At 36.9% G+C, this 16,805-nt stretch overlaps 1 protein-coding gene across 3 annotated transcripts in view; it reads left to right on the top strand.

Annotated features, from left to right (window-relative positions):
- ATF2 (activating transcription factor 2) overlaps positions 1 to 16,805 on the top strand; it is an 80,326-nt gene that overhangs the window by 13,653 nt on the left and 49,868 nt on the right. For all 3 annotated transcript variants that reach the window (XM_065931790.1, XM_065931789.1, XM_065931788.1), the window contains exons 3-4: positions 11,193 to 11,267; positions 12,966 to 13,035. In XM_065931790.1, coding sequence (XP_065787862.1) covers positions 11,236 to 11,267; positions 12,966 to 13,035 — 102 coding nt within the window. In that variant the 5' untranslated portion in view covers positions 11,193 to 11,235. The remainder of the gene's footprint in view (positions 1 to 11,192; positions 11,268 to 12,965; positions 13,036 to 16,805) is intronic.

Here is a 16,805-nt window from a genome sequence, read left to right as displayed (position 1 = left end):
TTACTTGTTTTTGATAAGAGATATAAGAAAAGCAAATATTTTTATCAGTTATATCATTTGAATGATATAATTCAAAATGGCATGGGAATATTGATACCACAGGGTAAAAGATTATCTATCTTAAAATGTTTAACCTACATTTCATGTTTTAAACGAGGGAGTTGCCTATAGGACAGCTAATTGTCTAAATTTTAGTCACCTCTCAAGTCTTTATTCAGATACAGATATTATTATGATTCTGTTTGCTCTTAAGTTTCAATACAGAACATAGTTTTTCTGTTCTTTGACACAATATGAAAGTTATAATCCAGAAACAATCAGAGAATTGTTAAGAGAATCTGTATATTTTAGTATATTCTCTTAACTACTGCTAAAAGTTACATGATACTAATTATATAGTGGTTATATGTAAATTATGACAGTGCATGTCATTTCTATACACTTTAAGCTCCTGTAAGTTTTTCCGTTTTTATGTTTAATTTTTTTTTAGTTCAGAACCTTTTAAGATGCTAGCATGATGTCCAATTCCTGCAAATACTTTATTTTCTACAATAAGACATTCTCCTCTTAAATCGTAATATAACCATGAAAATCAAGAAGTTAATTTCAAAATATTGCTACTATCTAATCTGTATATTATATTTAAGTTTTGCCAGTTATTCCAATAATGTCTGTCCTTTATAGCAACCAGATTCAGTCTAGAATCTCACATTACAGTTAGTTGTTGTGACTCATCGGTCTTTTTCAATCTGAAACAGTTCCTTGATCTTTGTTTAACTTGGACACTTTGAAAATTATGGGCCAGTTGTTTTGAGGGGATTTACCTCAATTTGTGTAGTATTGTTGTGTAGTATTTCTTCATGATTAGATTCAGATTATGTATCCATGGCATGACTATCATGAAAGTGGCGCTGTGTCCTCCTCATTGCAACCCTTTTAACTTGCATCTCTTGAGTAAAGTGATGTTTGCCAGGCATTTGTACTGTATATTACTCTTTTGCCTTTAGTAATTAAAATGTATTTTATGTGGAGATACTTTGAGAGGATGTAAGTATCCTGTCTAATCAAACTTTCAGTTTATTCTTCTATATTGGTATGTATTTTTTATATCAGATTAATGAAATTCTATTTTATTTATAATATGTATTACTGTCATTTATTTTGATTCGGAAATTGTCTGAAATCTAGCCACTTTCTGGCTAAATTCATAACAAGTCCTTTTTTCTTGCACAAGATATTCAAGGCCCATCATGTATTTTTCCTGCTAAAGCCCTGGAATCAACCAATTCTTCAAAGATCCCAGGTTCCTTTTGGTTGAAAATGGCATTTTGACATCAAGTGCTAAGTGGGCTTCTTGGTTAGGTGGTATCAGTGTTCCTAGACACTCTCATGACACAGCTAGGGAAGTATGTGAATATATGTGCATATTTATACACATATTATCATCTGTGTTTCTGTATGTTTACATTGAAAGTCATGAGTTCATACCAATATCTCTGCTGCTGCTAAGTCGCGTCAGTCGTGTCTGACTCTGTGCAACCCAGTAGACGGCAACCTACCAGGCTCCTATGTCCATGGAATTTTCCAGGCAAGAGTACTGGAGTGGGTTGCCATTGCCTTTTCCAACCAATATCTATAAATCTCATCTAATATCAGAATTTATTCTGTGTAATTATGGTGTGACTATTTTCATCCTCTCTATAGTGTTGCCAATTTTCATCCACTGTATCCTTGAGAAATTCACTTATTCATTCATTTCCTGCATTACATGTAATGAATTGCCTATTGCCCCCAGACCTTTGCCTCTCATCAGGTAGGTATCCTCTTGCTCAGGCCCTGGTATCCTGGCCTGGGCTGGTGCCATCCCTGTTCTTTACGTCACGTGGATGCCGCCTCACCCTTCTGGGGCACCGACATCCCACACCAGACTACTTCCCCCTGCTTGCACAGACAGATCTTCCCTTACCTCACTCAGTCTCCTCTTCAGCCCAACCCCCCCCCCATGAGCGCCTTTCTCATCTTGTCCAGGTTCTCATACTCTGTACTTAGACAGGCTGCTCCCTCAATGGCCTGACTAATCTGTCTCCCATGAAGATACCCTTATATGTGTTTTTCCTTAGAAGGTTGTCTTTTATATTAATGTTAAGTTATAAGACATGGTTTGCTGGTTAATGTCAACCCATTTCCTCCCTTTCATCTTTCCTTAAAGTGTTCTTCGTTACGATTTTTTAATTGGCATCTTATATTATGTGTGATTTTATTTGATAATGGGTCTGTTGAGTAACTCTACAAGTCCCCAGAGAGTCTTTCTGTACAATTTTTTTTTAAGTGGTTTACATAAAATTGCTGTATAGTTCGTAGGCAAAGAATTGCAACACAAGACAGTTCATATGCACAGGATAGCAAAGCTTGTCAGCTGGCAGGCACAGACTATAGCAGGAGAAATTTCTTATGCCGTTTTTTACCTCGAGTAAGTCATTTCACTGTTTGGGGCATCATTTGTAGTTTGCATAGTTAGAACTAGATCAGGAATACAATGAGGTAAATAATCAGAAATCCATGTTATAAGAAAGAGCCTCTGATCTGTATTCAAGAAAGAATTTTGGACTAACATTTTATTTTTTTGAATAGGCAAAAGGCAGGGATAAAGTTGATGTTTTAAGGATACAGATTTGAAAGGAGTAAGCTATGGTGATCTAATGTACAGTATAATGGATATAGACAACAATATTGTACTATAATTAGGTAATGTAAAATAAATATACAATAGCAGTTGTATTACAACATACAAATGTATCAAGGTACCATATTTTACACCTTGAATTTACACAATGTTGTGTGTCAGATATCTTCCATTTTTTAAAAAAGATTGGGCAAAGGAAGCATTTTAGAAATTACAAAGAACCATTTTATGTATGAAAAGGTTCAATCTCATTTGTGTGTCATGATATGCAACTTAAAAATCTTTTTCCCACTAATTCAACAAAAATGTTAAATATTCAATGTTGGTGTTGGCATTGAGAAATGAGGTCTTTCTGTACACTACAGGTAAAGTAGAAGTCAGTGTTATGCATCTGAAGAGTTTAGCAATGTAAATTGAAAGTCTTAAAAATGTGCCTTCACTTTGATATAGTAGTTTCAGTTCTAGAAGTTCATCTAATGGAAATAATTACAGATATTACACAGAGATTTGTCCTCAAAAATAGTCACTGATGATAAAAATCAGTAAGAGAATAGTTATAATAGAGCTCAGACGGTAAAAAATTCACCTGCACTGCAGGAGATCTGGTTTCAATCCCTGAGTCAGAAATATCCCCCAGAGAAGGAAATAGCAACCCATACCAGTATGCTTGCCTGGAGAAACCCTCAGACAGAGGAGCCTGATGGGTGACAGTCCATAGGGTCACAGTCAACACGACTGAGCCACTAACACACACACATAATGGAGTAATAGAGAATAAGTTATAAATATGTTGTATCTGTATGACACTGTGGATCTATATGGAATACTATATAGCCATTAAAATGACATTTAATATTTAATGATTTTACCAGGGGTCCCTAAACCCCCAACTGCGGACGAGTACCTGTTCTCAGCCTGTTAGGAACTGGCCTGCACAACTGGAGATGAGCGTCCGGGAAAGTGAGTGAAGCTTTGCACCTTTTGCCAATCCCCATCGCTCTTCTCATGGGTTCAGATTACCACCTGAACCATCCACCCCCACCCCAACCCTCCACCTCCATCTGTGGAACAGTTGTCTTCCACGAAACTGGTCCCTGGTGCCAATAAAGGTTGGGGACTGCTGATACTATTTCATAATGTGGCAGAATTTCAGTTCAGTTGCTCAGTTGTGTCCGACTCTTTGTGGCCCATGAACTGCAGCATGCCAGGATTCCCTGTCCATCACCAACTTGCTGAACTTGCTCAAACTCCTGTCCATTGAGTCGGTGATGCCATCCAGCCAATTCATCCTTGTCGTCCCCTTCTCCTCCTGCCTTCAATCTTTCCCAGCATCAGGGTCTTTTCCAACAAGTCAGTTCTATGCATCAGGTGGCCAAAGTATTAGAGCTTCAGCATCAGTCCTTCCAATGAATATTCAGGATTGATTTCCTTTAGGATTGACTAGTTGATCTCCTTGCAGTCCAAGGAACTCTCAGGAGTCTTCTCCAACACCACAGTTCAAAGCCATCAATTCTTTGGCATTCAGCTTTCTTTATAGTCCAAGTCTGACATCCATGTATGACTACTAGCAAAACCATAGCTGTGACTAGACAGACCTTTGTTGGCAAAGTAATGTCTCTACTTTTTAACATACTGTCTAGGTTTGTCATAATTTTCTTTCAAGGAGCAAGCATATTTTAATTTCATGGCTGCAGTCACCATCTGCAGTGATTTGGAAGCCCAAAAAATAAAGTGTCACTGTTTCCATTGTTTCCCCATCTATTTATCATAAGGTGATGGGACCAGATGCCATGATCTTAGATTTTTGAATATTGAGTTTTTGTGAGTTTTTTGCAGCAACTCTACCCTTTTGGTTTTTTTTTCCATTTATTTTTATTAGTTGGAGGCTAATTACAATATTGTAGTGATTTTTGCCATACATTGACATAAATCAGCCATGGATTTACATGTGTTCCCCATGCCGATCCTCCCTCCACCTCCCTCCCCAGAACATTGAGTTTTAAGACAGCTTTTTCACTGCAGATGGTGACTGCAGCCATGAAATTAAAAGACACTTGCTCCTTGGAAGAAAAACTGTGACAAACCTAGACAGCTCAGCATTTCACATGATGTATTCTGCATATAAGTTAAATAAGCAGGGTGACAATATACAGCCTTGATGTACTACTTTCCAATTTGGAACAGTCCATTGTTCCAGGTCCCATTCTAACTGTTGCTTCTTGACCTGCATACAGATTTCTCAGGAGGTAGGTAAGGTGATCTGGTATTCCCATCTCTTTAAGAATTTCCCACAGTTTGTTGTGATCCACACAGTCAAAGGCTTTAGTGTAGTCAATGAAGCAGAAATAGATGTTTTTCTGCAATTCTCTTGCTTTTTCTATGATCCAGTGGATGTTGGCAATTTGATCTCTGGTTCCTCTACTTTTTCTAAATCCACCTTAAACATCTGGAAGTTCTCAGTTCACATACTGTTGAAGCCTAGCTTGGAGACTTTTGAGCATTACTCTGCTAGTGTGTGAGATGAGTGCATTTGTGCGGTAGTTTGAATATTCTTTGGCATTGCCTTTCTTTGGGTTTGGAATGAAAACTGACCTTTTCTAGTCCTGTGGCCACTGCTCAGTTTTCCAGATTTGCTGACATATTGCTGACATTTTAACAGCATCATCTTTTAGGATTTGAAATAGCTCAGCTGAATTTTCATTACCTCCACTAGCTTTCTTCGTGGTGATGCTTCCTAAGGTGCACTTGACTTCGCATTCCAGGATGTCTGGCTCTAGGTGAGTGATCACAGCATTGTGGTTATCTGGGTCATTAAGATCTTTTTTCTATAGTTCTTCTGTGTATTCTTGCCACCTCTTCTTAATATCTTCTGCTTCTGTTAGGTCCATACCATTTATTTAGGTAATTGTATTTTAAAGGAAGTTGTAGTACTCTTTTTTTTAAATTAAAAAATATTTGTGTATTTTTATACATTATTCTTTCTTTTTCTGTATTTTTCTGAGAACAAATTTAAAGTTTCTTTAAAAAAAAAGTTTCTTACGTCTTAGTTCAGCAAGTGTAATTTAGTTCATAATATCCAGAAATAACAATGACCTCTTTCTGAACCCCAAATAAACCTTGAGCATTAAAGATTATTTTTTAGAATTATGTAAAATTGATCATTTATGTAGTGTACTTAGTAATGGATATTGCTGTGACTATGTTATAACAAACAAAATTTAAAGTATACCTTCAACCAGGTTTGGAGTTCTAAAATAAAATGCCTTGTAGCAGTGAAATAGAAAAAATATGAAGAACATACACACGTTTATATGTGGAATTGTCCTAGAAACTGGAAAGAGGAGTCTGAGCTGGATGTTTGATTAGCTAGTATAAACTCCATCACTATCCTGGAAGTTTCTTGAGAGCAAATACCTATCTTAGTTCACTACTATGTCCCTAGCACGTGGCATAGAGTAAAGAACAAAGTAGACCCTCAAATATTTGTTCAAAGATGAAAGGGAGAAATCTTGGCAGTAAATCACGAGGAGAGGGAAGATGAAGAATGGTAGAAGAAGAGTTAAAAGAGAGATTAGAGAAACCAAAGAAACTGACTTCTTAAATCTTGTGTAGAACCCTCCTGTGTACTCTTCATGCCAGTGATTTTCCTACCAGTATAGGTGGTAGAGTCTTCTCTCCTGTGTTGTTGGAAGAGGGTGTTTGCTGTGACCAGTGCATTCTCTTGGCAAAACTCTATTAGCCTTTGCCCTGCTTCATTCTGTACTCCAAGGCCAAATTTGCCTGTTACTCCAGGTGTTTCTTGACTTCCTACTTTTGCATTCCAGTCCCCTATAATGAAAAGGACATCTTTTTTGGGTGTTAGTTCTAGAAGGTCTTATAGGTCTTCATAGAACCATTCAACTTCAGCTTCTTCAGCATTACTGGTTGGGGCATAAGCTTGGATTACCGTGATATTGAATGGTTTGCCTTGGAAACGAACAGAGATCGTTCTGTTGCTTTTGAGATTGCATCCAAGTACTGCATTTTGGACTCTTTTGTTGACTATGAGGGCTACTCCGTTTCTTCTAAGGGATTCTTGCCCACAGTAGTAGATCTAATGGTCATCTGAGTTAAATTTACCCATTCCATTCCATTTTTGTTTTCTGATTCCTAAAATGTTGACGTTCAGTCTTGCCATATTCTGTTTGACTACTTTCAATTTGCCTTGATTCATGGACCTAACATTCCAGGTTCCTATGCAGTATTGCTCTTTACAGCATTAGACCTTGCTTCCATCACCAGTCACATCCACAACTGGGTGGTGGTTTTGCTTTGGCTCTGTCTCTTCCTTCTTTCTGGAATTATTTCTCCACTGATCTCCAGTAGCATATTGGGCACCAACCGACCTGGGGAGTTCATCTTTCAGTGTCCTATCTTTTTGCCTTTTCATACTGTTCATGGGGTTCTCACGGCAAGAATACACAGGTGGTTTGCCATTCCCTTCTCCAGTGGACCACATTTTGTCAGAAGACTCTCCACATGGACATCACCAGATGGTCAACAACAAAATCAGATTGATTATACTCTTTTCAGCCAAAGATGGAGAAGCTCTATACAGTCAACAAAAACAAGACCGGGAGCTGACTGTGGCTCAGATCATGAACTCCTTATTGCCAAATTCAGACTTAAATTGAAGAAAGTAGGGAAAACCATTAGACCATTCAGGTATGAGCTAAATCAAATCCCTTATGATTAGACAGTGGAACTGAGAAATAGATTTAAGGGACTAGATCTGATAGAGTGCCTGATGAACTGTGGATGGAGGTTCATGACATTGTACAGGAGACAGGGAGCAAGGCCATCCCCAAGAAAAAGAAATGCAAAAAAGCAAAATGACTGTCTGAGGAGGCCTTACAAATAGCTGTGAAAAGAAGAGAAGCAAAAAGCAAGAGAGAAAAGGAGATACACCCATTTGAATGCAGAGTTCCACAGAATAGCAAGGAGAGATGAGAAAGCCTTCCTCAGTGATGAGTGCAAAGAAACAGAGGAAAACATTAGAATGGGCAAGACTAGAGATCTCTTCAAGAAAATTAGAGATACCAAGGGAACATTTCATGCAAAAATGGGCTCAATAAAGGACAGAAATGGTATAGACCTAACAGAAGCAAAAGATATTAAGGAGAGGTGGCAGAAATACACGGAAGAACTGTACAAAAAAGATTTTCACAACCCAGATGATCAAGATGGTGTGATCACCCAGCCAGACATTCTGGAACGCGAAGTCAAGTGGGCCTTAGGAAGGATCGCTATGAACAAAGCGTGTGGAGGTGATGGAATTCCAGTTGAGCTATTTCAAATCCTGAAAGATGATGCTGTGAAAGTGCTGCACTCAATATGCCATCAAATTTGGAAAACTCAGCAGTGACCATGGGACCGGAAAAGGTCAGTTTTCATTCCAATCCCAAAGAAAGGCAATGCCAAAGAATGTTCACACTACCACACAATTGTACTCATCTCACATGCTAGTAAAGTTATGCTCAAAATTCTCTAAATCAGGCTTCGACTGTACGTGAACTGTGAACTTCCAGATGTTCAGGCTGGTTTTAGAAAAGGCAGAGGAGTCAGAGATCAAATTGCCAACATCCACTGGATCATCAGAAAAGCAAGAGCGTTCCAGAGAAACATCTATTTCTGCTTTATTGACTATGTTGACTGTGTGGATCACAATAAACTGTGGAAAGTTCTGATAGAGATGGGAGTACCAGACCATCTGACCTGCCTCTTGGGAAATTTGTATGCAGGTCAGGAAGCAACAGTTAGAACTGGACATGGAACAACAGAGTGGTTCCGAATAGGAAAAGGAGTACATCAAGGCTGTATATTGTCACCCTGCTTATTTAACTTATATGCAGAGTACATCATGAGAAACGCTGGGCACAAGCTGGAATCAAGATTGCTGTGAGAAATATCAATAACCTCAGATATGCAGATAATACCACATTTACGGCAGAAAATGAAGAAGCACTAAAGGGTCTCTTGATGAAAGTGAAAGAGGAGATTGAAAAGGTTGGCTTAAAAATCAACATTCAGAAAACAAAGATCATGGCATCCGGTCCCATCATTTCATAGCAATTAGATGGGGAAACAGTGGCAGACTTTATTTTTGGGGGCTCCCAAATCTCTGCAGATGGTGACTGTAGCCATGAAATTAAAAGATGCTTGCTCCTTGCAGACAAGTTATGACCAATCTAGATAGCGTATTAAAAAGCAGAGTCATAATTTTGCCAAAAAAGGTCTGTCTAGTCAAGGCTATGGTTTTTCCAGTGGTCATGTATGGATGTGAGAGTTGGACTATAAAAAACACTGAGCACCAAAGAACTGATGCTTTTGAACTGTGGTGTTGGAGAAGACTCTTGAGAGTCCCTTGGACTTCAAGGAGATCCAACCAGTCCATCCTAAAGGAAATCAGTCTTGAATATTCATTGGAAGGACTGATGTTGAAGCTGAAGCTCCAGTACTTTGGCCACCTGATGGGAAGAGCTGACTCATTTGAAAAGACCCTGATGCTGGGAAAGATGAAGGCAGGAGGAGAAGGGATCGACAGAGGATGAGATGGTTGGATGGTATCACCGATTCAATGGAGATGAGTTTGAGTAAACTCCAGGAGTTGGTGATGCACAGGGATGCCTTGCATGCAGCAGTCCATGGGGTCGCAAAGAGTCAGACACAACTGAGTGACTGAACTGAACTAATAAATTGTAGATGCTTGCCTGAGAGCAGTGTGCTGTAGTAACAGGTCTCTATCTGCAGTCATTGTCTTCTCTTGACAGTTTATAGTTGAACAAAGCCTCCTTCCTGTGCTTTCTTAGAAGCATATTTCCGCCCTTGATGTGAAAAGGAGATAAGCCTGGATTTAGTGGTTTGAGATTCAGTTAGATTAACACACAGATAGCATTTAAGCCTGTTGGAGGAATTATGATCATTTATGTCTCAAGGTACTTTGACGGTTGTCTTTACAGCTACCTCAGCTAGATATTAGGAAATAGTATTATAAGTAATGGGAATTGTTATTGGTTGGCTAGAAAATAATCTGCTGTGTAGGTAAGGAACTTCTTTTGTAGAATGGGAGAATAGTAGTCATGGCGGGTAGAAAAGAATACCAAGGGTTAATTCCTTCAGAAAGCTTTTCTATAAGTAACAGATTGGTTCCCTACACTACTTCTATATTTTTAATATTTTAACTCTTTTTCTTAACCAGAGTGTATTGAAATTTCTGTTTTCTTTCTTCTGCTTGACTAAAAGTTTCTCAGAGTGGAGGGTCTTTGTTTTTTCATCTTTGTGTCTGTGTGTGTGTTTGATGTTTAAATGTTTCCTGAACTTAACTGAGTTTAAATATTGCTTTGATTTTTCAAAGCAATATGAACTGCATCTTCTTACTAGTTTTAGTTTATTGAGATAGTTAACATAATCTAAACTGGTTCATATTATATAGCAGTTTATTCATTCCTTAATATTTAATGGGGGCTTCCCAGGTGGCACTAGTGGTTAAAGAATCTACTTGCCAGTGGCGGGGAAACAAGAGACACAGGTTCAGTTCCTGGTTGGGGAAGATTCCCTGGAATAGAAAGTGGCAGCCCACTCCGGTATTCCCATAGACAGAGAAGCCTCGCAGGCAATAAATAATCCATGGGGCTGTAAGGAGTCAAGATGACTGAGGAACTAACATGCTCTTTTTCTTTCAGGAGAACTTTCTTCTTCTTATCTCTTAATCATCTCTGATTCCAGGATTCAGAACTGTAGCTATTTGTACATTTCTCCACAGGAATTACCCAATTCTGTTGAGCAGAACATTCTTCACCACATTTATAAGCAAAATTATGTAAAAACAAATTTTTTTCTCTTATGTACCATTAGCTTTTATGGATAAGCATATAGTTAATTCTGTTCGCCACTAGATGGGGTTTCAGTGAATGTAATGGAGTATTGCTGCTGCCGCTGAGCTGGGTTTAAAAATGAGACACTCACCTAGTAGTTTAAGTGTTGTACTTGTCCTTAAGCTAATATCAGATAAGTAAGCTATGAAGTTAGGGAAGAGGAAGCTCCTTCAACTACATTGAGGGACAAATAGACTGATGAATTAGGCCGAGAACCAGACCACACTGACTGCATTTGAAAAAATTTAAAGCTTTCTGAATAGATATTTTGAAATAGGAGGTCTAGTCTTTTCATCAGACTTCAAAAGTCAGGATTTTCACTCTTTTAATTATTGCCCTTCAGTCACAACCTTAAAGGCTAAGCTAAATGTTTCTCTTTTACCTTCTTTATGGTGGAGTTGGATATATTTTGCATTTATATGGATGTTTTTATTTTAGGAGCAGAGCTCTATTACAAAGATTCTTAAAGTGAGTGGGTTTTTGGATGACAGTAGTTACAGAGAGTGTAATTATCTGAGTGTTTTTATTTTTTACTATGTTTCAAGAAGTGTTTCAAAACTAAATATTTAATAGTGTGAAACCACTTCATTTTTCAGTGTCCTTGCCATGAAAAAGAGGACGTGATAAGTTGTTCAGCTTATGAAATTCAAGTTATATGTGAATTCTGCCAGGTTTGTATGCAATATTTGATATTTTGGGCTATTTTTCAAATTTTTTTATTTTTCACTTTGTAGATTATAAGTATTTTCATAGGTTATTTCTAGATAAATGGTTCATTTTTTTTTTATAAATAAGGAAATACTTATTTATATGGTATGTAGTTCAGCTGATACTCCTATTGTATTTTTAAATGACTAAATAGAGCATCAAAATACACTTAACTATGACAAAGATAAATATATATTTTAGGGTTTTGATTTCTCCTTAAATGAGTTCCAAATAATACTAGTCCCATGAGGTGAAAAAGGGTTCAGACAGAATGTGGATGTGGTAGATATGCTCTATTCTAGGTGCTCTTCTGGCCATTTACCTCCAACATATTCTTTGAAAAGTCCTGCCTCCCAAAAGAAATATTCTAGCACTTCCCAAATCTGACTATGATAACAGTTGTCATCTCTGTGAAGGGCTTTTCCTGAAAGGTTTCTGAAGGTTACATATTTCTGAAAGGCTAACAAACTAGTGTTGAAAAAGGAGTAATTTTACAGAATTGTTAATTCAGTCAAATATAGTTGTATGTAATTTGTAGGAAGAAAGCAAAAACAAAAGAAAAACCTGCAAGTTAATGGAAGGACTAATTGGGAACTTTCAAGTCTAAATCAAAAAGTAGGAAAATAATGTTGACTTGAAAATGTCTTTTTTGTAGTTTTTGGTTTAAATCAGGATCCAGGAAAGTCCCCATATTGTATTCTATTTAATATGGTATATTCAACCTCTTTTAACCTAAAGCAGTTCCCCTCTACTTTCTCTTTTCTTTTGTTCCCCATGACATTTATTTTTCAGGAGACCAGGTCTTTTGTGCTGTAGAATTTTGCTAATTGCGTCTCAGTAGGGGTGTTTGATCTGTTTTCTCTATCTCCTTTATTTCCTGTAGTAGAATCTAGAAAAGCTTGATTAGATTTCAGGTTTGGATACAGCCACACACCCCGCCCCCCACCACGAATGCTTCATGTGCTTTCTGTTGTCTCATCAGGGGACTCACAGTGTTTGTCCCACTTTTAGTGACGTTAACTTAACACTGACCCGTGAGTTCAGATGCTGTCGACCTGACCCAGCCATTATGAAGCTCCCATCACCTTTGCTCCTGATGGTTTTATCAGACATTGATGAGAGTTGCCTGTCCATAATTTCATTGGTATTTAAAGTAGTGATCTTCTAGGGACTTTCCAGCTGGTCTAGTGGCTAAGACTCCGAGGTTCCTATGTAGGGGACCTGGGTTCGATCCCTGACCCAGGAACTAGATCCCACATGCTGCAACTGAAGGTTCACATGCTGCATCAAAGACTGAAGATCCTGCATGCCACAACTAAGACCTGGTGCAGCCAAATAAATAAACAAAAAATAAAATAAGGTAGTGATCTTCTAATTATTTCATTCTTTCCGCACTTATGCTACTGAACAGGAAAGGTTTAACCTAATAGATCAGAGTTCTTAACGGTTTTTTCTATAATGTGAAATCTGCATGTTGCATTTCTTTATCCATAATAAGAAAATGGAAGATGGGGTTAAAATGTCAGTAAAACTGTTTTATTTCACATTCAGATAGAAAAGGTAAAAAACTTAATGAAAATCAAGTAATACTTCATTTTAAGTTATTTATTTAAAAATCTGTACTGTAAAATGTTTAATCATCTCTGAATGTTTTATTATAGGCAATACAAGGACCTGTGGAATATGAGTGATGACAAACCCTTTCTATGTACTGCCCCTGGATGTGGCCAGGTAATACATAAATTATTTGGTATGTTCACATTTATTAAACACTTACGACAGTGAATGTTGTCATTAAGGGGATTCTTTTATGATATTTTGTACAATTTTGAAGTTAGAATGAAAATAACCCAGAAAAATTTGGAGAAAAAATTCATTTTCCTCAGTAGCATATCTAAATTTTAAAGAATACAATCTAACATGGAAAAAAAAAAAGTTAAGTGTTATAAGGGAAAGATGGAAAACCTGGAGAAAACACAAGGTTTAAAAGCATTTTCATTTGATCGTTATTGGTTGAAAATCATTGTAAACTGCCCAGTTGGAAATCAGATATATTATCTCGGATGAAAATTGTTTTATTTGCTGTACTCTTGTGAAAGTAACTAATTTTTACCTCTGAGTGAATCACTGATGTACAGCGTCTCACTAATATACTAATGTTATTAAGTCTAAAATCTTTAACATAGGCTTGTGTGGAAGCATTTTCAGAAAATAATATTTTAGTGTTTCAGAAGATATTTCAGTGTTTTTCAATAGACCATTAAATTATTAATCTAAAATTTTTATAATAATCTTAACTATAGACACTGAGGAACAAAAAAATAAATTTAATGTGTAGTAAAATTATAGAGTACTTAAATATACAAACTATAAACCATAAATATTAAAATGTTTCTTTGGTTCTCATTGTTTTCTTTAGTTGATACTTTGAGATATAATTTATATACAGTAAACTGCATATTACTTATAAGTGTACAGTTTGGTACATTTTAACATATGTATGTACCCATAAAACCATCACAATTCAGATAGTGATTGTATTCATCATCTCCCCAAGTTTCCTGTGCTTGTTATGCCTCCCTCTCACCCCTCCCAACCCTGTCAACCTCTATTCTGCCTTCTGTCACTATAGGTTGGTTTTTATTTTCTAGAATTTTATGTAAATGGAATCATACAGTATGTACTTTTGACTGGATTCTTTCCTTCCACATAATTTACAGTTTCTCCATACTATGTGATCAATAGTTAATTCCTTTTCATTGAGGAATAATATTTCCTTAGTTCACAAGCAGTTATTTATTTACTCGTTTATGAACCTTTGGCTTATTTCCAATTTTTAGCTGTTACAGATAAAGCTGTTGTGAATATTTAAGTACCAGCTTTTGTATGAACACATTCTTTCTTTTCTCTTGGGTGACTACCTAGAAGGATAGTGATGGGATCATATGTTACATATACTAGGAAACTGTCAAACTGCTTCTAAAAGGGAGGTACCACTTAATATTTCCACCAGTGGTCTGTGAGCAGTCCTGTTGTATAATATCTTTGCCAATATTTGGTGTGGTTCTTTTAATTTTAGCCATTTTCATTGGGTGTATACTGATAAATTGTGTGTTAATTTGCATTTCATTGATGAAAAGATGAGCACTTTTTCATTCGCTTATTGGCCATTTTTATACCTTATTTTTTGTGAAATATCTTCAAATCTTCTGCTTGTTTTTTAAAATTGGGTTGTCTTTTAATTATTGAGTTGTATGAGTTCTTTAAATATTCTGGATACCAGTCCATCTTCAGTTTTTTCTTTATGTCTCTGGTTTCCAACTTGACTTTCATAATATGAAAATAATCTGTCCATCAAAAGATGGACAGATGTTTCTTTTAATGAAGTCTGATGTGTTAATTTTTTCTCTTTGGTTGTTGCTTTCTGTGACTTATTTAAGAAACTGTTGTTTACCTTTAAGACACAAAAATACTCTCCTTCATCTTCCTCTGAAAGTTTGGCTTTTCATTTAGGTCTCTTGCCTTTTGAATTAATATTTGTGCATAAGAGTGGGTTAGGAGTTGAAGCTCACTTCTTTTTTCCATGTGGCTTTTCAGAGATTCTAGTGTCATTTGTTGAAAAAATTTTTCCTTTCTCCATTAAATTGCTTCATCCCTTTTCTTGAAAACCAGATGATTTGTATCAGCATGGATCTATTTCTGAACTTCTGTTTTGTCATCAGTCTGTCAACTTTTATGCCAGTACCGTATGTCTTGATGACTCTAGCTACATAGTGAGCCTTCCAGTCACTTAGGCTAAGTTCTCAGATTTAGTTCTTCTTTCTCAGGATTGTTTCGGATAGTCTTTTAATTTTAGTCTTTCTGGTGAGGGCGTAGTGGTATCTAAAGATTTTAGTTTACATGATGTCCAGTGATGTTGAGCAGGATAAAAGTAGGGCTTCCCAGGTAGCTCAGATGGTAAAGAATCTGCCTGCAATGCAGGAGACTCAGGTTCAATCCCTGGGTTAGGAAGATCCTCTGAAGAAGGGAATAGCAACCCTCTCCAGTATTCTTGCCTGGAGAATTCTATGGACAGAGGAGCCTGGTCTTGGGGTCACAAAGAATCAGACACGACTGAGTGACTAACACTTTCACAGGATAAAGGTAGACATTACCAGAGTTGGTGATATTTTAAATGGGTTGGTCAGTGAATGCCTCTGTAATAAGGTGACACTTGAATAAAGATGTGGAAGCAAACCCTACACATACCTTGGGGAAGAGTTTTTCAGAGTGAAAGAACAACAAGTTTAAGACCAAGAGGGAAGAAATGGATTTGGTGTGTTTAAGAACAGAAAGATGACTGCTGGAACGTGTAGTGATTAACTAGGATAAGGGTAGGAGATGAGGTCAGAAAGGTAGGGGAATAAAAAGAGCCCATAACCTGTAGAGCTTTTTTGTTGACTGTGGTCTAAGGTGTTTGGGTTTTATTCACAGAGGAAGGAAAAGCCGTTGCTGAGCTAATAGTGGAAGCTGGGAAAGTAGAGACTGGCAGCAGTCAAGTGAAAGATAACAGTGGCTTTGACTAGGTGGTAGTAATGGACATATAAAGAAATAGACTGATTTGACATATATTTTGGAGATAAATTTTGTATACATTTTTCTATAAATTCAGGAAAGCAATTTCTAAAATCCTTTTACACTAAAATTTTGGATATGATTTACTCATAATGGTAAATGACATTTTCTCCTTGGATTTGGGACTAAGTTAAGTAGAAAGGTGGTCCATTTTGCTGGAATGGACTGTACAGAGAGCATAATTCTGTAACCCCTGGATTATAGCTAATACAGTATGTTTCTCAAGCCAGCCTTTGGACCATGACCAATTTTGCTGTGTTGTTCTAGGAATCATTCTTGAAAACTCAGTCTCAGACAAGTCCCTGATTCTTTGTCTTATTCTTTTCTGCTTAAAATAGTTGGAATTGTCATCTTGTGATTGACTCTTTAGTAATACATATGCCATTTTTAATAAAAAGCATTGCATTTAAATTTACTTAAGAAATGAGGTTAAATGAAGGTTAGCTCTCATTTGGCATTTAACCAAATGAAGATTAAATGCCAACAAAAGATCAGAGAGGATGAGAACCCAAGATCGAATTAGTAACATCTAACTTTCCCAGTTTTTGGTACCTCAACCCCAAAACTGGAAGATAGAACCAGTGAGAGAATGAATTCAGTAAAATTAGGGGAATTAAGGTAAATGGAAATGAGATAGTTTTCAGGTCGAGAAAATATTTTAAAGTTGCTGAGGAAAATTATACAATCTGTTCAAACACATCCATGTTGTTTATAGACGCTATTAATGCTTCCTTAGCTGATGAAATGAGGCAAATGGACCATTACACAACACATGCTAGGGGTAAAGCCAGAGTTTATTCACCTCAATACCAGATCCAGGAAGTCTGGAAGCTTTTTGATATTCATTATTTGAGTTCTCATAGCAGGCTGCCTTGAACATGCCCAAT

Source organism: Muntiacus reevesi, chromosome 3 (assembly GCF_963930625.1).
Source record: "Muntiacus reevesi chromosome 3, mMunRee1.1, whole genome shotgun sequence".
In the NCBI taxonomy this organism is placed as follows: Eukaryota; Metazoa; Chordata; class Mammalia; order Artiodactyla; family Cervidae; genus Muntiacus; species Muntiacus reevesi.
This window is presented reverse-complemented; position numbering and strand designations above follow the sequence as displayed.